The sequence below is a fragment of the Astatotilapia calliptera genome, chromosome 3 (assembly GCF_900246225.1).
Source record: "Astatotilapia calliptera chromosome 3, fAstCal1.2, whole genome shotgun sequence".
Taxonomy (NCBI): domain Eukaryota; kingdom Metazoa; phylum Chordata; class Actinopteri; order Cichliformes; family Cichlidae; genus Astatotilapia; species Astatotilapia calliptera.
The window spans coordinates 16,654,835-16,682,333 of NC_039304.1; the positions used below are offsets into that span (position 1 = coordinate 16,654,835).

The 27,499-nt window shown below is 42.2% G+C and overlaps 2 protein-coding genes across 2 annotated transcripts; both read right to left on the bottom strand.

Moving 5' to 3' along the window:
• Positions 1-1,277: 1,277 nt before the first annotated feature.
• On the bottom strand, positions 1,278-24,530 carry dvl2 (dishevelled segment polarity protein 2). Its single transcript, XM_026162068.1, has 15 exons — positions 23,961-24,530; positions 18,505-18,574; positions 15,157-15,311; positions 10,210-10,319; positions 9,856-9,985; positions 9,605-9,695; positions 9,445-9,514; positions 9,193-9,332; positions 8,634-8,710; positions 7,827-7,894; positions 7,607-7,741; positions 7,035-7,166; positions 4,912-5,088; positions 4,282-4,506; positions 1,278-2,913 (listed from the first exon to the last, which is right to left on the bottom strand). The coding sequence occupies exons 1-15, from the start codon at positions 24,119-24,121 to the stop codon at positions 2,351-2,353; spliced, it is 2,304 nt and encodes a 767-aa protein (XP_026017853.1). The 5' UTR covers positions 24,122-24,530; the 3' UTR covers positions 1,278-2,350.
• A 1,862-nt stretch (positions 24,531-26,392) lies between these two features.
• LOC113012437 (E3 ubiquitin-protein ligase rnf152-A) lies at positions 26,393-27,435 on the bottom strand. The gene has a single exon (XM_026152656.1). It carries the CDS (start codon positions 27,241-27,243, stop codon positions 26,596-26,598), a length of 648 nt encoding a protein of 215 aa, XP_026008441.1. The 5' UTR covers positions 27,244-27,435; the 3' UTR covers positions 26,393-26,595.
• Between the last annotated feature and the right edge of the window lie 64 nt (positions 27,436-27,499).

Consider the following 27,499-nt stretch of genomic DNA (forward strand, 5'->3'; position numbering starts at 1 on the left):
GTGGCAATGTGAAAAATGATGGGAACTAGTCTGGTTCTAATGCAGGCTAATTGTTTTTTGTTTTTGTTTTTTTCAGACACCCCTCCACACGCACAGGCCGTGCTGGCTCACAGAAGGAGTGGGTCATCCTCGTTTTGGTTGAGAGCTTTTATGGCAGGATCAGCATCTGTAGCATTTGACTTAATGGAAGTTAGCATGCAGCTGATGTGCAGCTGCAAAACCTTATCAAGCAGCTGGTGTTCATAGGAAGCCCCACCAGACAGCTTCAGTCTATATATGAGATGTACAAGATGGAGTTAAGGCTCTCCAAGGACATCCGATTTCTAAGTTTGCAATGATGTGTTTTAGTGCATTGATTTATTTTAGACGGCGAGGTGCCCACGGCAGCACCCGCTGCTGTAAGAGCGATACGTGCTTTCACGTCAAAAAGTCGTCATAAGTCTCCAATAACACCAGGAAAAGTCGCCAGATTTGTCACTGGTCGCTTTTCAGAAAAAAAAAAAGTTGGCAACACTGACCGTGCACAACAGCGGTCTCCTGTGGACGTAAGAGGCAGAGCCTGCCTCAAACTAGGAGAAAATTTGACGTGGGCGGAGCGTCCGGGAGGGAAACGGAGGTGCTCTTGGGGACGGGGGGCATACCATTACTGACATGCGTAGTGTAGTGCGTTTTTAAAACGCCCCCCCTGCGGCTGTATTTTTTATTACAATCAACAGACGTTCTTCTTCTACTACTTTTCGACAGTGTTGGAACATCGCATGAACGCCCCCTGCTGTCCGGTATGCATGGACAAACGTGTACGATGTGATCCATCAGCGTAAAGTAAGATTTACAAATGGTTATAGCAGTTTGTGTGTAATTCCAGCCCCCCCACACACACAAGTACAAATCGGTCTGAACATTATTCTAGAAAAGTGTGTGGTCAACGTGTAGTAACCAGCTAACATGTGTTAATGCACAATTGTATTTGATTTGTTGCTAAAATGTGCTACTTGATTGCTTTCTGTTAGTTGATTTGGATCTAACTGTATTATTAAAATAAATTCTAAAGACTTCTACCATAAAGCTTTCCCGTATCAACACCGGTTCTCTCGTATGATAATTTCTGTTTCTATTATCACATCTATTAAAAACATGATGCTAAGCTAAATTCAAATCCCACATACCTTAGAGTTTTTGCAGCATCTGTACTGCAGTCTGTCAATGTGATAAAGTTCACGGTCACAAGCTTCATTCAAATCTTCACGTGTCTAGTTAAAATAAACAACTCTGAACCATAAGTATGTATCAAATTTATTCTCAAATACACAAGCAAAGGTGGCAATATGAAATCAAGCAATGTGACACTATAAATGTCAGCTTTCTGAAATGTTGACTCTTCATTTAGCACCTTAATAGTTAGTTGGGTTACACATGATTTATATAGTCACACATAGAAAAAGGAACGGGTGAATAATGCGAGTCAGTAACATAAAAATAAGCATGGAGAGCTGGGGCATTTGGATCACAGTTACTGAGGATATACACTGCATGTAGGTAAAAGTACCGCTGTGGACGTCTAGTGCCACGAGTACCATCGAGCCTCTACAGCCTGACACACAAAAAAAAAAAAAAAAAACACCCCCACCCCGCATTCCTCACAACAAGAGTTATCTCATGACTAGGCCTAGACAGTGATTACTAAAAACAAGTTCTTCTGACATTTTTGGACCTTTCTTTCTTTTCACATTACAGTTTGCTGGTCTGTAGAGTTGCATATACACAGGAGTAATAGATATATACAGAGGGGCTCACTGTCAAACAATGCTGAAACAAAAGATGCTTGCTGTACCTGGAGTGTGAAAACGTAAATAATAATGGAAAGGCACTTGATTTGCTCCTGTGCAGCCAATGAATCTGGCCTGAGTGCCTGGCGCCCTCTAGTGCCAAACTGTGGTCTCAGTTGTTTCTGGATGGGCAGCTCAAGGGCAAGTGGCTGAACTGGAAGGGTCTTCCCATGATAAAATATTAAGTGAGTGTTTGAAGGAGTGTAATGATCAAATGCTAAATATTGTACAGTTTTCTGTAGGAGGGAAACAATAACCTCCTGGGTTAAGGCCTGAAAAATAAAAACAGGCTGCGCTCTGTAGTGGATTTGAAGAAGAGAAGCTAAACTTTCTACATAGATCAATTGAGATTTGTCCTATCGTCGTTCTTACTTTAAAACCCTGTTCGACCAAATTTAGTGTCAAGCGCCCCGACTCCAACAGGCACACACGAGTTCAATAAGCTACCATCAGATCCTCGTCCACACAAGTGGGAACACTAACTTCACATGAACGGACACCAAACACAAGGAAGAGAAAAAAAACTACATGACGTCCACGAAGAACTCGCTGGGGTTTCCCATGGCCAGGTGGAACGACTGCCGTGACGCAGTGAGCTCTGGGGGTACGGAACCCAGGTCACGAGTGGGCGGAGCACCAGGCGGTCCTCCAGGAGTGGAGGAAGGAGGTGGAGGTAACGCGGGGTGCATGGGAGCTGCCGCCATCGGCTGCGTGTGCTGAAGGCCGTGGGCGGTTGCCATGGCCGGGTGTGGATGCTGGGGTACCATCATCACCATCATGGGGTTGTACGGCAGGATTCCCGGCGGGTAGGGGGACATGTGGGGCGGTTGGGGTATGCGGTGATGATGCGAGCGTTGGGAGGAGGCGTGGCTGTGCTCGCTGGGGGCGGCTGAACCGTGGCCGCGCCTCAGACTGCTGCGCGTCGAGTACTCAGACTCGCTGCCGCTGCCGGAGCGCGAGTCGGCCCCGCCACCTTCTCCACCACCGCCGGACGGGGATTTCTCCCCTCCGCCCACAGTGCTACCAGGGCCTTTACTGCTGCGACGCCGCTCACCCTCGCTTCTCGTCGAGCCGCTGCTCCGGCTCCCTGCAGCAACACGGGAGAGAAAATACTGTTTGATAACAAGTCAAACAAATCTGAGCTCTGATGACACTGCTTAGCTGATTTACCAGTTTTACTAAAATTATTTACACTTTTCTGTGAAGTCTTTCTTGTCTAATTTCTTAGCATTTTCCACACAGCTGACTGCTGCCCCCCGGTGGAGGTGGGTTAGACCAACTTAGTTGCATGGATTGTGTGATGGCTCAGACAGAACAGTAAAGATGCACCTCAGGACACACATGGGACGAAGACACATTAGCAAACTTAAGCTGCCTTTGTCTACAGTTTTATTTATAGAAAAACTGAATTAAAAGTGTTCATAGGAGGTGGTTCATTTATGATATTACTTATTACTGTGATCTAAATTTACTACTCTTGCATTGAAGTTGTGTCCTAGCAGCAGGCGATGGAACCACTGGCCCTAACACTTTGCATATGACTGGGTACAGCCACCAGACTGTGCTGTTTATGCTTTTAAACAAAGATTTCAAGAAAATGCATCATTTTCTTTTGTATTTGATTAAAGTGAAGATTAACGATTGAGTGGGCTGAAGCATTCTAGTCTTTGGCAATGGCTGGTTGCAAACTCCTGTGTGCAGATGTCTTCAACCTTTAACTCTACATATGCAACTATCCTCTCTCCTTTGCACAACAGGAATTGCTGCTCATTTTGATTTTTCACTTTTTAATAGCCGAATTTTGAATCACAGATGCTACAGACGCTCTCCTGAGTCTCTGGTGTAGTGGTGAACACATTCATCTTACACGTGAAAGATAAAATGTGTCGTCTGAGACCAGGAGGAGGCAGAATCCCAGTCTAAGAGGTAGTGTACTTTAATTTGTGGAAATGCAGTGTTCTCATGCATGAAGGCACTTTTGGCTCACACAAAGGAGGTTTAGGCCAAAAGCAGTAAAATGTTTTATTAAAAGCCCGTCATTTACTCAGCTTCAGACATTTTTATTCATTAAATGGGCAGAAAATAATATAATGCAGACTTATTGCAGTTAGTGGACATGGATCAGGGATGTGCTGTCATCTTCAAATGACCCATCTGAGCCAAGGAAAATCCTGAAATGTTAGAAATTGAGCAATAGGCTCATATGTCCTGTTTTATTGTATTTTCTAATATTATATCCATGATTAATAGCCCTGTGTACAGTCATCAAGAGCCACAGGATATATTATACACAATGTCAGAGCACACTATGTAGCTCTGTCATGAAAAGCTAAACTTCTTGAGTAATATTTTGGAGTGGCCCTTCAAACAGGAAGAGTTTGCTCACAGCGGCCTCACCTACAGCATCTCACTCTAAAAATAAATACTGGATAAAAGAACATTTCTCTCCGCTTACCTTCGCTGTGTTGGCTGCCAGTGCTGCCCGGGGCGTAGCTGTAACTGGTAAGCTCGTGGTACGGAGGCGGCTGGCTGGAGAAGGGATGTGTTGGGTATGGCTGATAGGGGAAGGTGTGCATCATGGGCCACGGGGAAGCCCCAGGGAGCGGCAAGGGGGCCAGGGTGTCCTGGTCCGAGGCGCCGCTGGAACCGTCGTTGTCATTCAGAGACAGATTGGCCATATCTGTGTGGGAGACACGAGGGAGAGGGTGAATAATGGTGCAAAAATGTTCCTTCAAGATTTACAGCTAACAGAGAATAATTTTTAGGTTTGCATGATGAATGGCTTCAAATATCAACATCTGACGTGAAAAGATCTTTTCTTGCACCAAACCCGAAAAAAAGATGACTACATCTGAACCGTTGATATGGTGCAGCTGGTGGACAATGATTGGTCTTCTTTCCTGAGATTTCATTTTAGCGATGGCAGGACATTAAAGAATCCTTTGATAACTATGACGTCAAATGTCTAACCCCTTCTACAACCGGTGCGTCCACCAGTGCCCATGTGCAAAATGTGATTAAGGATAAAACTCAGCAGTCGGATGTGTTGCTCAGTGTTTGATGTCAGGGTTTTGCAGCCACTCACAGTTCTCACAGTCGCTCAAGTCTCCGAATACATAGTAGCACTGTTCAGAGAACGTGATCTTATTGACCGTGTGACGAATGAAGCCGGCCTTCAGCAGGTTGCTGGCGTACTTCCTGGCTTCACGGCGGTCCTGAAATCCCTCGATGTGGTGAAACAACCACTCAACTACGTCTGAACCTGATGAGGGGTGCAGAGAAATCATTCTAATCATCATTAAGAAACATTTTGTCCCATAGATGCCAGGTTTTCGTAATAAAATTCAATCATGAAATAAAGAGTTTTGACTGATCTTTTAAAAACAAACTAGCAAAACAAAAACACACACTAGGCTCAGTGCGTGCTCACATAAAAAGATTTGTTTCACACATGACTCTTTTTCTAAACATAATCCCAGTGAGAGCCCCTACTACAACCAGAAAACGTACTAAATGAAAATGATAATTAAAGAACATCTTATTATAATGAACATATCATACATATATCTGCATGGACCTTTTTCCCTCTCGTGCAAAACTTTGCACGAGCATACCTCAGTTATTAACATATGTTTTTTAAATAATCATAAATCCCAGTTCATGTTTCATGTTCATCCCCTGTGAATGCTTTTGTTTTAAGCGTCACGTTCGTCATGTGGCTTAACAGTCACTAAAATTTGCACCCATGATGGAATTTTGTTCAAATCACCAGTAAACACAGAAGGAAAAATTTGAAAAAGAGCGCCGCAGGCCGGTAAATATAACAGTAAAACCCAACATTGTTACAAAAAAAGGGGACCTGAGATTAATGGTTCAGTGCGACGATTTATCGAGTCATGTAAACGGGAGCATTTCACTCACATTTGTGACTAAAAACAGACTCGCAATAGAAACATATTTAGGTGCAGAGTGTGAATAAAAAGTTTAACATTAGGTCACTGCTGCAGGGATGATGATGCTGGCACACTTTAATGTGGAGCCGGAGTCTGTTTACACACCGCGAGGAGCAAAGAGGCGGCGCCGTTATTAAACAGTAATTAAACAAGAAGGAGCAGTTGATCCATAATAAGACAAAAACGTTTCTTATCTTATTACTCCATTAATCGATTGACTTGATAGATTACTTGATGTGTAAAATAATCAATAGGTAAATACAAATTTGAATTTTTCAGTTCAACTTGTCAATATGTGCGGAGGATTTTAGAATTCAGGTTATGTGTTAAGCCGTAGTTACCACACTGATTGAACTAGATAAAGACACTAACTCATTAATGTTGTTTGTCTCCCTCTGGAGGCCACATCAATATGAAAACAACAGATGTTTTCATATCTGATGTTATGCCTGTAGACAGTTTGAGAAACAGCAGATTGAGTTTGAGAAAAAACATTGAACTTTAAATGCAGCACCATAACAGCTGCAGTGAAGAGCAACAAAAGCAACACCGCCATCAAATGTACCACACCACACAGCTGGCTGGGTGTGGTTACACATTTTATTCCTAATACACTTCCTTATATTTAACTTCCCCATGTCTGTAACCTCACTGCTTGCATTCTGTTTGAGAGTTTGTTTTAAAGTGAAGGGTTCCCAGTGCTGGATGCAGACCACTGAGTCATGTATTTATGTGGAGAAACTGAAACATCAACACCGCCGGGCTTACTTCTGGCTTACATCTAAAGTAGCCGAGTGGAAATCTAACCAGCGGATTATTTATAAATCAAATATCTTTAAGAGGAATTTAGCAGGAAAACGACAAGCTCAAAAACTAGCCAGGTGAAATGAACACCTCTGACTGAAAAAAAACCTGGTGTGCCTGTAAGCTGCTGTGTTAGAGTGCATTAAGAAGTTAGGGGGGAAAGTAATAAAATCAGAGACTGAATATAACACCAAATTTTCATTTCAAAAAGCACAAAGTAGACAAACACGTAGTAATTATCCCTTGTGATTCAGCTGCATGCGATTCCAATTTAACACATGTTTTCATTCAAAACAGGCATTCACGTTTGTACTTGAGGGGTTTTTCCTCCCACAAGTCACACGGTTTTAATTCTGTGAACATAATGCCTGCCCTGTAAAGTCCTGTGAGCCGCAAAAAGTTCATGGAACGAGTGTAGTCTCTCTTGCCTCGTTTCCACTTTTTGTCTTACCTAGGAAAGCGTTGGGAATGGTGATTTTAAGCCACATGCGGTCCCGGACTTCCAGACCCGACTCTGGTGAGGCCATGGCTTTGGCGACAGATGCCATGTCAGAGTGCAGTGATAAGTTAAAGTCATCAAAACCTGGAGAAGGATGAAGAATGGTTAAGGAAAAACCTCAGGAGGGAAAAACATGCAAGAAAGCATGACAGATGAAAACAGAACGGGGCCAAAAACAAGAAAGCAAGGAGTGGAACTTCAAAGAGATCAAAAGCAGGAAAGCAGCAGACGTCATTTATCACACAACAGCCGCGACAAAAGCAGAAAGACAGATGTGAAAGACGACTCCTGTGCCAGTGTCGGTGGGAGACAAAGACGGACACAGACTGAAGAAGGGGAAAGAGATACTTTAGAATAATGAACTGAATTCAGACTGAATATCACGAGTCTGGATATGAAACTAGACAACTAGACACGAAGGACAGTTTTATGAAAATAATACACAGCCATGAAAAGGCTGATATTACTAAAGGGGATATTATAAAGGAGCAAATATAGAGTAGGGTGAACGCAAAGACGCTTACGTTCAGTCTCGGTGACGGAGGACGAGGACGTGATGGTGCTGAGGGAGGAACTGCCTGGGTAGGGAGGGTAAGCCCCGGTCATGGCCACGGAGTGACTGACCCATGCTGCAGGGTCAATGGGTCGGACCGGCTCATCTGCAGGGTGAGGAAAACAATTAGGAAACAGTTACTGACACAAACATGGATCCGTGTGTTGTGTCTCAGGCAGAGCTGTACGTACTGCGAGGCAGAGTGAAGTAGCCCTGAGGAGACGGGTCCCAGCACTTTGCCACTGTGAGGATGATGGGCCTGGAAAAGAGTACGCAAACATCACGACTACGGTCAGATCACATCGTCCACGCTAATACTGGGGTGAAGATTTACCCGATACAAAAACGTCACATGGCAACAAGACAAGGCAGGGCATGTCTGAGAGTGAGAGCTGTGTGTCAGCCTCCAATGATCATTTATTAATAAAACAAAACAAAAAAAGACAGATACTTCTACAACCTCCCAAAGCACAGTACTTTGCAAAATATGCAAGAAAACTGAAGGTGGAGAGAACGAACACCTTTCACCACTTGAGGAAAAAACACAAGGCTACGAAGAAGGAGATACTAGCAGCGACGTGCGATTTAAACAAATCTCCACACAGCGTCACTGGAGCGCTCACTAGCTACACATCATAAGACAAGAAGAGCAAATGATGGATCAAAGTTACTGAAACAGGACTTTAAGAAGCTGGATTAAAGCCCAACCCAAGATATAACATCACAGAAGGACAAGAAGGAAAATCCCCTTTATTTACTTACACTTCTAAATGCTGCTGCCTTAATAAAACTGCAAGCATCAATAAAATGCTGTTCAGTAAACTTTTCCTATATTCTCAGAAATATCATTATAGCTTCTCTAAATATCATGATATAATTTTGAGACTATACCACCCATCCCTGATAACAACAAAAGCTTACTACCTGTTGACAAGACAAAACCTGAAAACATTTGATATATCATCTAAAAAGTCAGATGAAAAAAAAAAACAACATACCCTGGCTTGTGTACAATCTCCCTCAGGACCCGCACTGCATCGTCGTTACTCATATTTTCAAAATTGATGTCATTCACCTAGGAGGAGAGGGGATAATGAGGCATAAGAAAAAGGTTTATTTAGACTCATAAGTGGAGATGAATTATTTATTGATGCTGATGATGAAGAATAACAACCAACTGTTTTGGTAGCTGATTAATCAAAGTCTTTTCAACAGAAAAATGTCAGTAATTTCCCAGTTCTAGCTTCTTGATCGGAACAAAAAAATAAAATAAAAACCAGTTGCATTCATACGCATAAATACTTCCTTTGTTTAGGTTTAGAGAGAAACAGATGTGTTCATGTAGACAAGGAATGAATTACAACTGAAGTGAACAAGCACTGATCTGGACTGGATCACCCACTAGAAAAGCTCCTGAAATGAGACCCAGCAGATCTCAAAACCAAACAACCACACTGGTATTTCCTGGATAAACCAGCTGTCCGAGCAGTAATTTAAAAAACTAAATAAATCAAGACATCGTCATTTATATAGGAAAAAGCCATCATTCCTCCTCACCTGCAGCAGCATGTCACCAGGTTCAATGCGTCCATCAGCAGCCACAGCTCCTCCCTTCATGATGGAGCCAATGTAGATGCCTCCATCCCCCCTTTCGTTGCTCTGACCCACTATGCTGATACCCAGGAAGTTGTACTTTTCTGTACGGTTGAGAAATCACAATAATGTTAAGACGAGGTGAACATTAGGTAAGAAAAATGAATCTGAGATATAAGTTTAAAGGTTCATGAGGTGCATGAGGAGAGTACAGACCCATGTTTAGAGTGACGGTGATGATGTTCAGAGACATCGTGGAATCTGTAACACTGCTGAAGGAGGAGGCCTGGAGCAGGAAATGACAACATTACACTACAGACACTGACGTGACCAAAATATTTAATCTGTTTGCACAAAGTAAATCGTGCGCACACACCCTCTCCAGACGTGGGGGACGCTGTTTCCTCCGTCGACGATGTCGCTTAAGAAGCCTCGAAGCTGTGCTCTGCTCTGTGGCACTGCTGAACCTGTTCAACAAAAGGTGAAAGGTCAAGAGAGAGAAATATCTCATAAACCTTTAACAGGCTTGGTTCTTAAGGAGGTCAACACAAATTTAAGGGACAGCTTCTCTCGCATTAGCCTGTTTCATCACCTACTGGATACATACGACATTTATCGCTTTCTCACCTGCTCATCGTGTCATCGTCCTCAGAGTCGCAGAAGCTGGTCGTTTCTAACTCGCTGCTCATCACCGTGCTAGAGCTCTCGTATCCTGCCAGGTGGCGCTCCAGACGACTCTGGCCGTTCATACGAGGGCCTGAGATGCCGCACGAGAGTCCCCAAAGACAACAGGAAAATAATCAACATGATTTTTCATGTTTGTGCAAGTCAGGGTTTCCCTATAGATCCCAAACATTCCTCACTCCTCAGCAACTCTCTGATTATATCAACTTGTATTGAGTGTCTGGGAGATATAGACGTGCCAAATCTTGATAGGAGGCAGTATTAAAAGGATTGTTTTCGTGTGCACGAGTGTCTCACCGTGTTGTTCCATGCTCTCTCTGTGCCGAGGCCTCTCTCTCCTGAAAGAAACTACAGACTCCGTTTCAGTCTGGTCGTCCAAAGTCTCCACGCTGCCTGTTGCATTGGGACTGTAAAAATAAGCACAATTACAGATGGAATTAGAGCACGACTGGATTTCAACACTGGATTTGCACTAATCAGTGTTTACAACATAAAAGGCATTTCTAACTACATACGTTTTTTATGTTATGCATTTTTGCAATTATAGTAGGCTAGAAAGTACATGCCCTTCCCTAATTTACCTGTTCTTTTAAAGCAGTATTGCCTGCTGCTGTATACGAATATCTATGCTTTATTTTTTCGTCCTAATTTCTAACAGCTTCCTCTGAATGAAAATGGGCTTAACTGAATCTGACACATAATACAAGTATTTATATTATTTATTAATTATCATACAAATAAATAAAGAAAATAAGTGCCAATTTGCTATTTAGAGAACTGTAATATTTTCAGGAGGACATTTGAACAGTCAAAAGAAAAGCCTGTCAGTGTTTCTGCTGGACAAACTTCAAAAGAGGCCTTTTTTCTAAATGATCTCATTGCCATCTTTGCAGACATTTTGCTGTTATCTCCCAAGAGACATCCTTATCAGTAATAAACTAGAATCAGCTGATATCAGTCCATTTCTTTAGTCAAACTCTAGACTATTCTTCAGTTAAACAGAACTACTCACTCTTTTCCTTATTTTCTGTCACATTTACAGAACATTTACATATTTATATCACGCTATTTAAAAACAACTTGGTAATTGTCCAAATAAGTGTCCTGAGAAGGACCAAGGCCCAGTATAGGCTCCTTAGATGCTGTCAGACTACTCTGTGAGTCTAAGAATACAAATATAGAGCTGAACACACGTACAACTGTTCCCTTTTAAACACCAAATCAACATTTTAATACATACTTTTAGCATTATGTGCTTAATGTTGCTTACATTAAAGTTGTCGGTCAGGTACGTGTCACTTTAATCAGGCCTTGGACATGACATCTGCTATGTATTACATTGTCTCTTATTGCAGTGAAGGCTATAGAACAGCACAATCTCTTTGCTGGTCCAATATTAGCACATTTTCCTACAATGATCAAAAAGTTTAAGACACATGAAGACACAAAGCACGGCATGGTCACTGTGCATTAGAGCTACTGTAATTTTATTGACATCACACAGTAAGCTTTTCATTTTTTTCTACCACTCACATGGATTTCTTCATTTTTGTAAGCTGTGTGTACATCAACACAACCACAATCAGACTGAATGATAATTAGTTTGCTTTTAAGATTCAGACCCACTGTCCACACTATAAAAACTTAAAAGCACAACTAACACTGGATTCATGAGACCCACAATTAAATGGCTGGTTGATTGTTTTTTAACATACAAAAAAAACAAAGAACTTTCCCCCAAAATCAGTTTCTCATAGCTTGGTGTTATATCTACACTGATAATACATCAGCATCCAGTACCCCGGACACCACCCAGTCATAAAAACAGCTGGTTAAACTGAACCTTTTCTTTGGTACCAGAGACCCTTACATTTGAAGATTGTCACGTATGAGCAGTAAGGTGTCGGTCTAGCTCCAAACATATTATGGAAACAAATAACTAATTTACTTTTTCTTCTTTACTTCCTTACTAATGACTCGTGAAAAAGCAGTGTGCAGATATACTTGGTTTTTTATAAAGATAAAGGATGGACTATGGTTATAACTATAGTTTTCAGTAATGTTGGATTGGTCATATCAATATCAATATTAGATTACATGAAAGGCAGCAAACATCGATGTATATCTAAGCTGGTGACGCTGATTAGATTCACTCACTGAATTCTACCTTTTTGATTAGCTTTATACTGCCCAGGTGTTAGAAATCATCCCTACAGCTATTGAATCATCTGTTTATATCCTGTTGAGTTCAATTGGCTCGATCCACAAAGAGCAGTGAATATCAGAGTAGCAGTTCATCACAGCTGACCTATGATTTATGTACAATAATGCAAAGATCTACTGGATATCCCAATACAAAACAGTGTGCAACCACTTCTGATTTTTTGGCCCACACTGATACACATTTTTGCTACACCTGATCTTACAGCTTGCCCACCTGTGAAGTCCCACTTTAACCTTCTTCGTACATGTATGTACAAGCTGTACAATATGACATAATATAATACAAATAAATAATAAATAGTTATTTTGAAATTTATACTGGTTTTTTGCTTTTTTAAAAGCTGTCCTAATCACACACGTGTGTGCGCGCGCATGGATGTTTTTGTTTGTTTGTTTTAAAAAATGAAATGACTATATGTAAGATGAGATCTCATTCTTGCTCTAAAGACTTGTATTAGCTTGACAGTTTTTAAGCTTCATTCACTTCTTCGTTTTGCTTTTTCAGCTCAAAACTAATGTTTTTGGTAGCCTCTGTCTCAACGCAGGTTCTGGTAAACCCAGCGTTGAATACCTGCCCAGGAACTGACAGCAAACAAAGTGAGAAACCAGTTGGTTCACTGCGATTAGCAGATCTTTCCAAAACAGTGTTAAACAAGAATAATCACTAGGAAACTGTTTGTTGACACATTTGTCATATCAACTTAATGTGATGTTACAGTTTTCTGCAGTAACCCCAACTATCCAAACCAACTAGACCACATTTCACAACATTTCAAAGCACACTGGAAGTTCTTGAATATGGCAAAAAACATACTCAAACTGTGTGAGGGAACACTTCAATCAGATCTGTCTACTCAGGGATTGAAAGCTTTTCCTTGTGTCAATAACAAGGGCGGTCCCAGCTAAGATCAGTTTCAAATGAGCTCACATATTCGTGCGTAAACCTGATACTCTGAGAGTGTGAGATATTCAGGTAAATATACAGTTTCTAATTAAAACTATAGGAGGAGCACAGGTGTGTGTTGCAAGTCTTCAAGTACAATGGGTGAAAAGTGGTGGATCATCCCAAAACTACATGAGATCAGCTTGTTAATGACCTGAAGACAGTTGGGATCACAGTCGCTAAGAACAACACTGGTAACACACTTGAGCACAATGCAATGAAATCCTGCAGCGCACACAACATCCATACATGCCACCCTTCCTGATTTTTCTGTGAGAATCCCGAATTTCAGTGCCATCCATCCATCCATTCGCTACCGCTTATCCTTTTCAGGGTCGCGGGGGGTGCTGGAGCCTATCCCAGCTGTCATAGGGCGAGAGGCGGAGTACTCCCTGGACAGGTCGCCAGTCTGTCGCAGGGCTAACACACAAGGACAGACTACCATTCATACTCACATTCACTCGCACATTCACACCTAGTGGCAATTTGGATTATCCAATTAACCTATCCCCACAAACTGCATGTCTTTCAGAATTTCAGTGCCCCTGCCGAAAATCTCCCGATTTTCCACCCGGACAACAAAATTTAAAAACCATACCCCAGATAGGCCCAGGCAATTCCAGTTTCCAACAATGGCTACTACTACTGCAGTTACTTAGTTTTAATACTACTCTAATTATTCTTTCTGGGTCACAAAATAAACTTTCAACATATTTTCAGGCGAGAATGTAGCTGTGTAAACTTGAGCTGACGAGAACAGCAAACTCCCGGCACATCGTTTATAAACCCCCGCGGTCTTTCACTACTCAGGATAAACATGATATATAAGTCACTTAAATAACTTAAACATGTTATTGTTTGGCTTTTTCAGTGTTTTATTTGTTCGTGAGTAAATCGGTTTGGCTGAGATTAAAATTATTAGATTAGATTAAACAAAACTTTATTAATCTCTCGGGAGGGTTCCTCCGGCGGTTTTCACACAGCTGAATAAACGTCAGACAGAAAACTGATTAAACTGAAGTGTGAGATGGTCGAAAATGTACGCCAGCGTCTGGTTATATTTTAGATAGCAAGGAGCAGACGGCAGAGTTTCACTCCACCGAGAGAGCTCGTGACGTAGTTCTGAAGGCTAGACCGTCCAATTTCACGGTCGCTCATTTCCGGTCAACCCGACCCACTTAGACCACGAAGGCCGGGTCCTCAGGTGGACCCAGCCTCTGAATTTGGACACCTCCGCTGTTTCCAGCCGGACAATAGTAACAGTGACATTTAACTTATTTTATCCGATAAATAAACACTGTAAAATTCAAATCTAGCTCTTTGACATCATCTCAACCAACTGTGTTTGAAAGGAGGAAAATGCTGAGCACATCCCTGCAGTTCAGGAGTTGGAACCATTATTGGGGCTGTTTTTCTGCTAAGGGGACAGGATGACTTCACTGCATCGAGGATGTCAATGAACAAGACATGTAATATACAATCACGGACGAGAACCTCCTTCTCTCAGCCAGAACGCCGAAAACGGGTCATGGATGGATGTTCTAGCATGACCAAAAAAATCACCAAGGCAACAAAGGAGCAGCTACAGATGAAGCAGGAAATCATGAAGTGGCCTAGCCAGTCTTCAAACCTCAGACTTATACAAACTCTGTGGAGGAAGCTGAAGTTTTGAGCTGCCATGGGGCAGCTAAGAAAGGATTTAAAGATTTGTGCAAACCTGGTGACCAACTACAAGAAACATCTTACAGCTGTGCTTGCTAACAAGAGTTTCTCCACCAAGTACTAAGTTTTACTTGTTGATCAAATACTAATTTCATGACAGTGACATGCAAATCAGTTTAAAACTTTTATGCAGTGTTTTTTTCAGGATTGTTCGCTGATGTTACCTTAAACTACCTTAAAATTTGAAACTGTTCATTTCCTGATAAGTGAGCAAGCTTGCAAACTTCAGCAGGGGATCAAATAATCATTTCCCTCACTTTAAATACACAGTAAATGATTCATGATTCACGTGTGTGTGTGTGTGTGTGTGTGTGTGTGTGTGTGTGTGTGTGTGTGTGTGTGTGTGTGTTGCTTACTGGAAAGATGGTGGTCTGGAGTCCCCGATGCCCCCGGTCCTCTCTGCAGGTGGGGGAGGAAGGGGTGGCGGAGGGGGCAAAGGCTGGGCAGTTGTTTCCACAGGGGGGACCACTGCCACTGGAGGCTCTGCTGCTGGAGTGTCTGAAGATACCAACTGATATATAAAAGGAAGCAAAATAAAAGATTTAGAGACAACACAAAAAAATAATAAAGAGAGGAAAGAATCTGAGGTAAAGGTCGAGGGAAGCAGGATGGAAAGTATTAGGAAAAAAGTAGGCAAGTATGTGGAGTGGTGAGAAACTGGCACAAAGTAAGAGAGGGCAGAGAGACGAGAGGGTGAAAAAAAAGAAGAGGAATGAAAGGACGAGAAGGAAGGAGGTGGAGGGCAGAGGGAGGAAAAACGGGTACTATGTCAATTACTTTCACATACAAACACTGTACTCTTTTCAGACGAAGGTCTCAAGGGCAAACTGAAACGCTATCCTACACTTAACCTGTCTCTCTTCATTATACAACAAAAGTGTCCACACACACACATACAAGGGGAGAGAGAGGTATCACACATCAACAATTAGGATGAATGGCATATAGCTTCCAATTACATGGACCATAGAAACACAGAGAGCGGAGTCCAGGCCTTCTTACATCACTGCAGAGCCCACACATAACGTTTCTTATTATAAACTTCATATGAGCTCCAGAGTTTGGGAAGTTTGGTGCATTCAGTGACTTCATATAAACATGCTTTGTATTTCCTGTCAAAATAACTCAACCAAATGTCCACAAGCATGTGCACAGAGACGTTCGCCCACTTTATCCAGTCACTCCCTGCTTTTTGCTCTCCATTAATGGCTACGTAACTGTGAAACACTCATCTTCTGGGATCCCTTCATCCATCTCTCTGTGCAGATCGCATATCAGTCCCTCTGGTGTCTGAGCTTTGTTCTCCCTCTCTTTGAGTTCTTATGCACTTAACAGATGCTCCAGCCCCTGTCCTTCTTATCTGGGCCAAGTCTCAGTGTTTTGTCTCCTTTTAAATGCAACCCGCAGGGTGGAGTACAACAACTGGGTCTTCTACAAGAGAAATGGAAAGTATGAAGTCTGTACCTGGCAACTCGCTGTGCTATAACTGCTAACAAGCCACGCTGTGTGCAGCTCGGCTCGAGTATCAGTTAACACAATCAGAGAAACATTTGCTTCCTTTGTGAATTTGTTTGGCAAACTTAAAAACGCCTTTTCTATCTCGATATGCTCATTTAAATGTTTGCATATGTTAAATTCCGTGCGGCTACAGAATTTCAACTTGACTTTCTCGCCTAATACTATTCTATGTGTTTGCACATGGCCAAGTCATGCATTGCTGCATGTAAACAACTGTGATGCATGCTTTCCTGCTAATATCGCCTTCTAAATCGGGGGTCCAGTTGTTCCAAAATAGCTCAGCTTGACAATGCAGTCACATTGTAGGATATCAATGTGTAGACAGAGTGAAAATTTTAATGTTGCTGGTCAACATTTTAGCTGCGAGTTGACTAAAAAAAAATTTAAGACACATTTAAAATGAATTTAAGACCATTTAAAACTTTTAAGGTTGTTTATTAGCAAATACGTATTTAAGATAAAAGCTTTATAAGGACTTGCAGCCACCCCGGCCAGATTTGACAATTACCTGGCAAAGAAAATAATGAACTATCTTTTTAATGAGAGCCAGTTTAATATAGCATCTTGTTTATAGTATTGAGTTTTTGCTGACATTGATGTAAATGCGTAAATTTAATAATAGGCATTTAGTTTGTGCTTTGACAATAAGGACCTCCAAGTCTGAGGTCACAGTTCTCAGCTGGAAAGGGGTGGGATGCCCCAAGTGGGGTAATTTAAAGGGTCACTGAGGTGTGAGTGGAGCATGAGACTGGTATACTGGTGTGGTGTCAGCAGTGATGCTATATCAGTCTGTTGTGGTGAAGTAAGAGTTAGCTTGAAAGCAAAGCCGCTGCTCTACCAGTCGATCTACGTTCCTACTCTGACCTACGGCCCTAAGCTGTGGGTATCCACTGAAACTACGAGATGGCAGATACAAGGAGAAGGAAGTGAGCTTCCTCCAAAGGGTGGCTTGGCCCAGCCTTAAAGATAGACTGTGGAGTTGGTAGTTAAGGAGGCGCTCAAACTGCAGCTGCTAATGCTCCACACAAAAAGGACCCAGTTGAGATTGTTCAGGCATCTGACTAGGATGCCTCCTGGATGCTTCTTGGTGAAGTGTTTTGGGCATGTGTTAGTGGGAGCAGGCCCCGGATTAGACCCAGGCCTGGAACTGCCTGCGTTGTCCCCCTTGAAAGAGCTAGAATAAACGTCAGGGAGACAGGGAAGTCTAGACATTTCAGCTTAGACTACTGTCCCACAACCTGGACCCAGATAAGAGGCAGAAGGTGGATGGATGGAAATTTTGTAAACTTTCAATTTACACAAATAGCAGAGGAAACAACACAAAAACACCTATGAATATAAAGCAGATAAGAGCTTTATCTCTACTGCCCTCGGTGTTAAAACACATAACGGGGTAAAACAAATGGTACAAAAAGGACCCCTCTCAAGCTGAATGGAAGCATAACTATGATATGGAAAATATTTGTAGGGACCCTCTCTCAGAAAAATGGAAAAAGTGCATCAGCCTTACTGCAAACATGGACATCATGTCTGTCTCCAGGTTAAAATGTGCACGCTTTCATTTGACAAATCTCTTTTAAATGTTTAAAAGGGAAATGTCATGCAAAGAAACAGTCGGTTCAAGGCGCTCAGTGTAAGAAAATTCTCAAGTGACAAAAGATTTATTGAAGTCTGAGAGTAACAGTCTAGCAAAACTACCAGTGACTCAGACTGTTGATAAAACTCCAAGAACAATTTTCCCATACTTCTGCTGAATCTGCTCCCTCCTGTTTTACCTGGGTGGACAGTTACTCTGGTTCAGTTTTTTTCCTGTTCCAAGTTTCCAAACGTTTCACCAAAGAGCAAGCCAGGACCAGATGTGCAAACTCTCTGATGACATATAATTGTGCAAAGTTAATGGCTAAAAATCTGAAATCTAATTACTTCATTTTACTGCTGCTGGTTAGACAAGACTGTTGGTCTGAGGGAGGTCTGAAGGAAGACACAGGAAAAAGAAGAGGTGGTTTTTGCAAACACCCTCTGGCTAAACATGATGTAGGCTTATTCTTGAGATTAAAGTTAAGTCTTGACATTTTCAGACAAGCCTCAAGAGGAAATGATGGAAAAAGAAAGGTTAGCAGGGAAATGTGTATAGCTTCCACTCCTGCTTTAAAAAGAAAATAAACAGCAAGTTTATCATCTCTTACCCATGACACCACTCTGCCGTTGAAACATGGCAACTTGGCACTGTCGTCTGAAATCTCTTCCTTCACCACCCTGAAGAACAGAGACACACAGGGAGGTTCAGTAGGTTTGAACGGTTCTGGTTTTCTGACATCATGATAAGTGTGATCTGTATGGTACACTGCAGTGGAGAAAAAAGGGCTGAAAACGACATTAAGTCATAGATGGAAAAAGTGAAAGTGCGGAGGGGAATTAAACAGTTTACATTACCGACACATTACATGAAATATATGAGCCCGTGACAACAACACAGCTGCACCAAATCAAAGTGCCAGGGTTAACTCAAAACCCATCTGGGTAAATCATCAGCTTACAGCCACATCAATGCAGCTGCAGTCGATCACACTCATATTAAAACTGATTTCACGGAAAAACTGGACGGCTGGGAGGAGGATCGCATTCGGCCAAACCTGAGGAACATTTTCTAATGAAACAAAAAGGATAATGAGTTTAAAGGCTTTTGTTTTGTGTTTTTGGTGGGTGGCTACATAGGCCAGTCAGATTACTTGCTATGAAGAGTAAAGGCAATAGAGATAAGAAGGGGTTCAACTCATGGTTGAACAGAACCTCTCTGGGAGGTACAAAAAATTCCTTTATATAAGAAAAACTTGGTTTAAGGATAAAATAATTTGCATGTTTTTGATTATAATAGGGAATTGATTGTATAACACATCCAAGTATCTCACCAACACTACCAAACTAGGGGCTGGCAAAAAACACCCCTGAAGTGTGACGACAGCAGAAGAAAGAAACTAGTGTGACCCAGTCGAGTCTCTCAAAAATATCTCTGAAATGAAATGAAACGAAACAAGGGCACAGAAATTGTATTAAAAATGTTTTGGATTCAGTCAGCAGAGGTAGAGGAAACCTTGCCTAGGACTGGCTTTTTTTAGCATTTGTAGTCACACACCAGGGCTTATCTAATTGTTGGGGTTCTCTCTGTAACAATGTACCATCTTAATCCTGCAATAACCCTGCAAGTATCTTTGAGCGACTGCTGTTGTGAACTGGGACTATATAACTAAACCTGAACTGAATTATACTGGCTCCTTACTGAATAGGCTATTAGGGGAGGATGATCTTTACAGTAAAGCTGATGAGCCTCTGTTACTTCCTCTGGCACAAATCCATCACCTTTCTTGTTCTTTCGGACTATTGTATTAACAAAATTGCACTTATTCTTAAAGTGCGAATGCGACTTCCACAGTGTTGGCGTGGTGTCATTTTGCTAATATCTTAGTTGTACACAAAGGAGAGCCAAAACAGTCAGTCTCCTTCCTGCCCTCAGATTCCTTGAATGTATATCAAGTTGATCTAAATGTAATGTAGCAGTATTGTAAGAGGTTTAAATGAATATTAAAGCAACATTTAACTAATTTAGCTTCAGTTAGCCCCCATTAAAAGTAAACTCCACACCAGTATAAGTACAAGCTTATCACTGGGATCCTGCTTCTAATCTTATTTCCAAAATACCACCCAAGTCATGGAGCCATGAATCAGCACACTAACAACAAACATCACAAAACTGCTTCACAGACACTGTGGAATTTCTTCTTTTACCACAATGAGCTAAAACACATTGAGCCTACTTGTGAATTACACAACCCGGTCAACTAAATCTGCATGCAAAGCCATTACAGATAACAGCAGCTACTTAACATTAATAGCCAACATGGTCTAAATTCTTTAAAGACAACACATCCGTCTGGCAGTTTTCCCCTCCTCCATCTAAGACTTCCATGTTTACAGAGAGGCAAACATTTGGCTTCAGCTACAGTAGTTCCAAGAGACCGAGCTGGGCGTAAGTGCTACATAGAGGACACTTGGCTGTTCAAGCGTCTCCAAAAGTCTCCTTTTTCCAGCTTCACATGCCAGCGTACCTCCTCTTAAGTGTGTGAGACTTGGTCAGGTTCCACTGGGCTTTTGTAAGCAGCTGTTGAGAGCTGGTTTTGTGGGTGCATGCTAGCATACAGCCGGATTGTAGTGGGCACTATTGAGGATCTGCTGCAGGTTTTGAGAGCCCTGTCTATGTGGCTACTGATGTAGCTAACAATATTTTTTCTTCCTATCCATTACGCTTTTTCAGCACAAATCTGCACCTAGACGGCAGATGGACAGATGCACAAATTGTCTGCAGAGAGTAAGATTGTCGTCATTCCTCTGTCCCCCAAACAAACAAGAGACCACAGTCGAAAGTCATTTCACTCACATACTGAAATGCCTCGAATACAATGCATAAACAACTCTGAAATATGCAGAGTCCTGTTGGATTAACTTAAACTTTTCCCTGCCGACTACCATTCTTCAAGTCCCTTGCTACCCTTAAATTCCTCACTCTCAACACGGCATTGCTGTTCTAACAATTAATCTTACTCAAACAGCTCCCTGATCCCTTCTCAGCGCACATGTATACAGCAGAATATCCAGTGACTCTAAGTGAACACCACCCTGTTCCTTCTCTCCCTTTCTTCTCCCCATAGACACCCCAGACACCCAGCAAATGGCCCCTGTCCAGGTCCAGGTTCCTAGCACCAGCCCTGGCCTGCTCTGCCACACACACAGATCTCCTCGACAGCTGGCCTCAACCCAGGACAAATGAAAACACACACTATTACACACTCCTCTCCTGGTTAAGAGAGAGCAGGGGGAAGAGAGGGGGAGAAAAAGTCCCTGCTTTGATTGGACAGCTGACTCAGAGCTATGTTTGAAATTTTTCATCTGAACTCAGTTGGAGATATTCAAATGAGAGAGCATGATGCCAGACAGTGCAATTTAACTTAAAGACAGGCCATACAGTCTTTGAGAGTTTCCAGAGGGTGGCTTGTTTGAGACGTTTAACATTTAGTACTCACACACAAGCACACGGGGTCTAAACATAATCATGTGTTACCCAGTTACACAGGGACAAGCTCTTAATCTGACAGTTAACTTACAAAGTCTAGTAAAGGTAACATAATAAACCGACACGCTGATTGAAAAGCTCGCCAATTATCTTACTGTGCACATGACAGCTGCACACACACACACACACGCACTCTTTGGGACATTAGACTAAAACTAATACAACAGACCTCCAAAAAGTCTGGAAAGTTTCCTTTTTGTTAAAGTTTCAAACTTCATGTTGGTAGCGTCAGTTTGTGGTGCTTTTGAAAGGAAATTCAATAGAAAATAAACAGTCAGTGAGCAGAGTATCAAGTAACATGTTTTCTTCATGTTACATGTAATAAACAGTAAGTGATTATAGTAGTATATATATATGGAAGATATTTGAAAGCATCACCTTAATGGTGAAGTCTCTTTTTCTTGTATTTATTTGACCTATTTAATTGATTTTTAGTTCAATCTTGTGTATTTTTATCATTTAGTTCCAATGTACACCACTTTGTGTTCGTTTTAGTTCTTTTAAACTGTTTTATAAAAAAAAAAGAAAGATGCTATAGTATGGTATGCTTAGGTGATGGATCCCAAATCCTAAATATGGGTTTCAAATACGTAGGCCAAACATGGCCATCATTGTGTTCATACTAGTCTAAAAACCTATGCCATAACCTGCCACACATCTCCCTAGAAATGTAAGTACACATCGTCGTCTGTGCAGCTCCTACGGGTATAAATGCAGACGACAGTGTTTGGCACTTGCTTGGGCTCTACATTACTAGATTTGCTGCAGAAGCAGAATTCAGACTTTTAAATCTGAGCTCACTCATACAACAGCAGGTTGCCAAACACAAGAAAGCCCCACCATAATGCTGTGTTAGAGATTTGTATGAAAGTCCAGATATCCGAGTTCTCAGCTGGAATGTTTAACTGGAACGTACCCCTCAACTTGAATTTCCTACTTAGAAAAACGAAGCAGTCCCATAAACCCCGAGGTTACTATCCAAAATGGTACTGGTAATGGTAAAGAGTATAAAAACTACAACTTCTGTGCATTTGTGATTCACTGAATAAGCCATACGCAGAGCACAGGCCAGGCTCCAGCCACGAATGTGCTGCAGCGTTGTTTTTAAGTGCAGAAAAACAAACACTATACTGCATTACTAGTGCTACACCACTGGCTCTACCTTAATCAAAAGCAAAACAAATCCTGTTTTTCCTCACTTTTACAACGTTCCCACTAAACACTCTAATTCTGGAGTGACATCACTTTGTTCACTTCTATGCAAGCAGACTTATTTTCACAACCAGAAGAGTCGCCCCCTACTGTTTATTACAAGGTACTTCCACATTAGCTTCACTTTTCAGAATTGAAAATCATGCCCATCCATCCCAAAACTATCCATCTTTTATATACTGTCCAGGCTCAACGCTATGATGTAAACAGCTCGACTACATTAGGTAAACTGCAACTTCCAATCTTTATTTATTTATTTATTTATTTATTTATTTTTTTTGGGGGGGGGGGGGGGGGTTACAGGCACTGGTTAGACCAGATGTACAGTATTTTTAAACAGATCTGATATTGATGTTGCTTCTGTTGACAGCTAATAGTGGCCCACCAGCTTTGTCAAAGCCCAGTGAAAAGCCAAAAAATCCACCTCATCTCCGGGTTGATATTAGGGCTGGCTTGGCACAGGCTCCCTGGTGCCATCCAAACGGAGTAAAAGAGGCAAATAGCCCAGACCAAATCTTCATCCAAGACTACAATGTATTTAACAGAAACCCTAAGGGTCTCTCGCTGTGTGAATAAACCACAAACATGCATTCCTCTGCGCGAAAACACACAGCAAGATTGAATTGATAGAGGCGAGGAGACGGCTCTTTCTAAGGAAGTTTAGGTTTTGTGTGTGTCTGTGTGTGTGTGGAATTGGGGGAATGAACGGATGGCTGGGAGGCCATAGTGTTAAAGAGGGGAGACAAAACCCGAAAGAAAGAAAAGGCGAGGATTTCAGCAGATGATGGACTGAAGGAGGGAGGGAGGCATGAGGATTAGGGCAAAGAAAAGCAGCAGGGGCAGGGAATGCCTCCCATTGTAATGATGATGTTTTCTGAGAAAAGTCCCAGCCGACACAGCTACCTCTGGTATTTGAATATTCATCACCACTCATTACAACTTTCTGATTAAGGCCGGGCTTGGGGGACTGGGGTCCAGACAGGCTGGCTTCATGCATGTTCACCCTCCCTCGAACCGTAAGTTACCCCCAGCGACAAATATACCACAACTGCTCACAAGATGGGATAGAGTGGTTTTAGAGATACAAACAGCATTTTCTCCCACAACTATGTACGCACGTTAGCTCTGGGAAGTCACTCCTCCGATCAGAAAATCCAAGCACAACAAAAGGGGGGCTGCTTTCCAAAATTTCTGTGCCTACATTCACGTTTGCATGATGGATCTCCTTATTTTGCATGCAAAGCTCACAGCTCTCCTTCTACTAGAGACAGAGAGAGGGGAAGGAAAGAAATCACTGGAGCTCACCCGAAGTCTTGGTCCATAGACTTGAAGAAGAACTTGTAGTTTGGCTTGTTCAGGACCTGTTTAAAATCCAGCAAAGTGATATTTTCGGCAGCGATGGGAATCTTCACCAAATACGGCGTCTCCTCCTCGTCGATATGATAAATTATTTTGGTTTCCGCCATCTCTACGTTTGCGGTTTCTTTTTTCTTCTTCTTTTCCTGCCGACCTGGAAGTTTCCGAAAGAAATACACACACCGTGAGACGAGGTAGCGATAACTTTGTGGGGCAGTTAGCTGGCGGCGGAGCTAGCTTAGGTGGCTAACGAGACGGCAGAGGTGAAACGATGAGGGCCACCGAGATTTTCGGTCCGAGCCGGAGGACGTAGGGAGGAAAAACCCTGCTCGAAGCTCGACTTCCCTGGAGTAAAAACTCGCATTCCCACTGTTACCGAGAGGCGAGGGAAAAAATACGGGGAAGCTACATTCACACGACCTAACTCCCAACAACTTTTCCCCCAACAAAAACATACAGGGGAGGGGGGGTCTGAAAACTTTTCACCACTTGTTGCGAGCCAACGCGGCGTGTGACGTAAAGACGTACCCCCTTCTTTTCTTTTTTTTACGTACCCTTCCGAACCAGACACCCCCCCCCCCCCCCGACCTTGTAGTATTAGTATTCTTACATACATAAATAAAGCGTCTCTAATGGTATTTTATACTATATATTCACAGCCTGTTCACGTTCATATATTTTTCTGAATATTTCTTTTAATACTTTTTTTGTTTTTTAGTCTAACATTTTAATAATGAGCTTTTATTTCCATCAGTTGGTTAAATAGTATGGAGCATTAAACTTCAAGACTGTAAATGATAAATGGACTGGTGCTTAAATAGCGCCTATCTACTCAGGTTAAACACTCAAAAGGCTTTCTTACTGCGAGCCTTTATTCACCCAGTCACACACATTCATAAAGTGCTTTTATATGTCCATAAGCACCATTTTCTCTAACATTAACACCACTGCGATGGATGCAAAAGGGTAACGAAGGTTTCAGTACCTTTATATATAAAATAAAGAAATTACCTATTTTGCAAGTGTCTTCATGAATCTGCGTTATTGTGTCTACATTATAATGAATCCAGACCTTTTTGGCCACAAGAACTATCTTTATAGAATTGTGATCTTGAAAATGACATTTTTAATGTCAATGAGACTTTGCATCCGGATAAATAAAAGCTATATAACAGTAACTCTGCCAAAAACTGACTGCAGCTTATTTTAGCCTTTTAGTGACAGGAATGTTCTTTCTGAGTCAAAATGCCATGACATCATTCATGAGAGACATCTTTGACATTTTTTTTGGGGGGGGGGGGGGGGAATTATAGGCCAATAAGTCATTTATAATAGTTTAAAATTTAAAATAACTTTTTGGAAAATATCTAAAATCACTTATTGGTAATTGCTCTGTTTTTTGACCCTCTGATTCGTTGCTGACCCACACCTGAGCCACAGGTACCCTTGAAATGAACTGAAACCTGGACACTGGGTGACAAAAGGCACTAATGGGACAAACTGCATGTTTAATTGGGTGGCAATGTCAAACAGAAGAATACAGTGCTTAGGGTGAGCTTTTTATTAACACAGTGCATATTTCATGTTTCAAATGACCTAAAACTAGAAATTAATAATTAATATCAGCACAATGTTTGTCTAGCCACAGGTTAAAAAGAAACTCATGTGTACTCATGTTTTTATTCATTGCTAATCATCTTCTTGCAGCTATCTCCTCCTCTGTCCCACCAACCCTCTACATGCCCTCCTTCAATACTTCATTTTCCTTCCTTTAATAATTACAACTTCACAAAACATAATACCAACATATTAAGCACAGAGAAATCATATCACTTACCATGAAAGTTAATCTCCATAATGGGGCAGATGTGTTCATCCAAGAAAAACAGTTATAACTGTGTACTGAAGTTTCTGTGTGAGGTACGGTTCAAACTTTTGTATGCTCAATTACGTTTGCTGTAGTTTACATCACAGGTGAGAGAAATGAGTGCACACTGATGAAATAAATACATGTGCGTTCTCAAGTAGATTATTAAAGTTAGGCCACTTTCACTGATTTCCAAACATGTGCACACCCTGCACAAAGTAAAGGACTGATGTAAGGACTGAGGACCTCATTTAATTTATTCTTTGGCAGCAGAGTCAGCCGCTGCAAAATGATATTATCAAACATAATAAGCATGATGAGAACGATTAAAGAAACCTTAGGGTTTGGTTGTTTCCCTATTAACCACTAGGGGGCACGCTTTATCAAGCTATCACTGATTAAAAATCTGTACTTAAGGCATTCAGTAAGGACACATTTAAGGATTGGACTCTAGTGTAGTAGTTTGAATGTGAACGGTCACCAGTTCAAGATCAGGAGGAGACACAAACTCCTTTGGAGTTGTGTCAGGAAGGGTATCCACTGTAACACAAAAAAATTCTACCAAATCCCATATGCAGAGCTGTCTTCTGGAGCAACCCCTTTTGAATAAAGGAGCAGCTCTAATAAGTAAAAACTTAATTTGATTACAGGGTGAATGCTAAGTACACTTAAAAAAGCATGTTAATAGAAAAAGACTGGCAAACAATTTCTGTAACTCTAAAATTTCCTGTTCAGGAAATGTGGCCCAAACACCACCCCGAACACACAAGTGATCACAAACAGCACCCAGAAGATGACAGCCAGGATCTGTACACAAAACAGCGTCTTCCTGCTCTGCTGTATGATCTCCTCTTCGCCCACCAGGCCAGGCGCTGTGCCATAAGGGGTTTCGGGGTGCATCTGCTGCACCCGCAGGCTGACGGTGGGTAAGATGATGAAGCGGGTGTCCCTGTTGCTGTTGCCCTCCATGGAGAGTACCACTCTCTGGGTGACTGTAGCCATCCGCGAGGTCACAGTCATGGGCAGGTGGAAGGCCCCGGGGGGCAGCCTGGACAGGATGCGGGAGTTGCAGGGTAAGGTGAGGGCATCCCCGGTTTCCAGTGGGGTCAGATGGCGGCAGAGAGGGCAAGGAATGGCTTGTGGGCTGTGGGCGTCAGGGGGGCAGAGCTGGATCCTCTGGAGGCACTCAGTGCAAAAAACGTGGAGACACTCCAACATCCGGGGGCATTTGTTGTAGCAGTTGTACTCCTGGTAGCAGATGGGGCATTCCACATCCATGGGTTCCCCTGGACCGGAGCCACGGCTGGGCACGGAAGCAGCAGCGGGATCCCCCTTCTGCGGCACTGGGGCAACATGCCCTGACATGGTGTGGGAGTGGGTGGATGTAGAAGAACTGGCGAGAGGCAAGTCGGGGATGAGTTTTTAGCTAAAGATGTTAAACTCTGTAGAGAGAAAACATGATCAACATAAACTTCATGTCGACTTTCCGTGAGACAGAAACATCAGGATCTGCTCCCCCAAAGATCCTTTGTTTCTTTAACTTTCATGAACAGATTCCACGGCCCATGAGTCATAGCATTCATCCGTTTAACCGCTCACACATCCACCATCCACCACCCCC

Bases quoted from the DNA above. Each gene is read 5' to 3' on its own strand.
- dvl2 (XM_026162068.1), bottom strand. From the start codon at position 24,121: ATGGCGGAAACCAAAATAATTTATCATATCGACGAGGAGGAGACGCCG. The intron at 9,696-9,855 runs GTGAGAAAGCGA...TTTGTTGAACAG, and splicing joins GACGATGACACGATGAGCAG to GTTCAGCAGTGCCACAGAGC. The intron at 5,089-7,034 runs GTAAGACAAAAA...ACCCCTCATCAG, and splicing joins CATTCCCAACGCTTTCCTAG to GTTCAGACGTAGTTGAGTGG.
- LOC113012437 (XM_026152656.1), bottom strand. From the start codon at position 27,243: ATGTCAGGGCATGTTGCCCCAGTGCCGCAGAAGGGGGATCCCGCTGCT.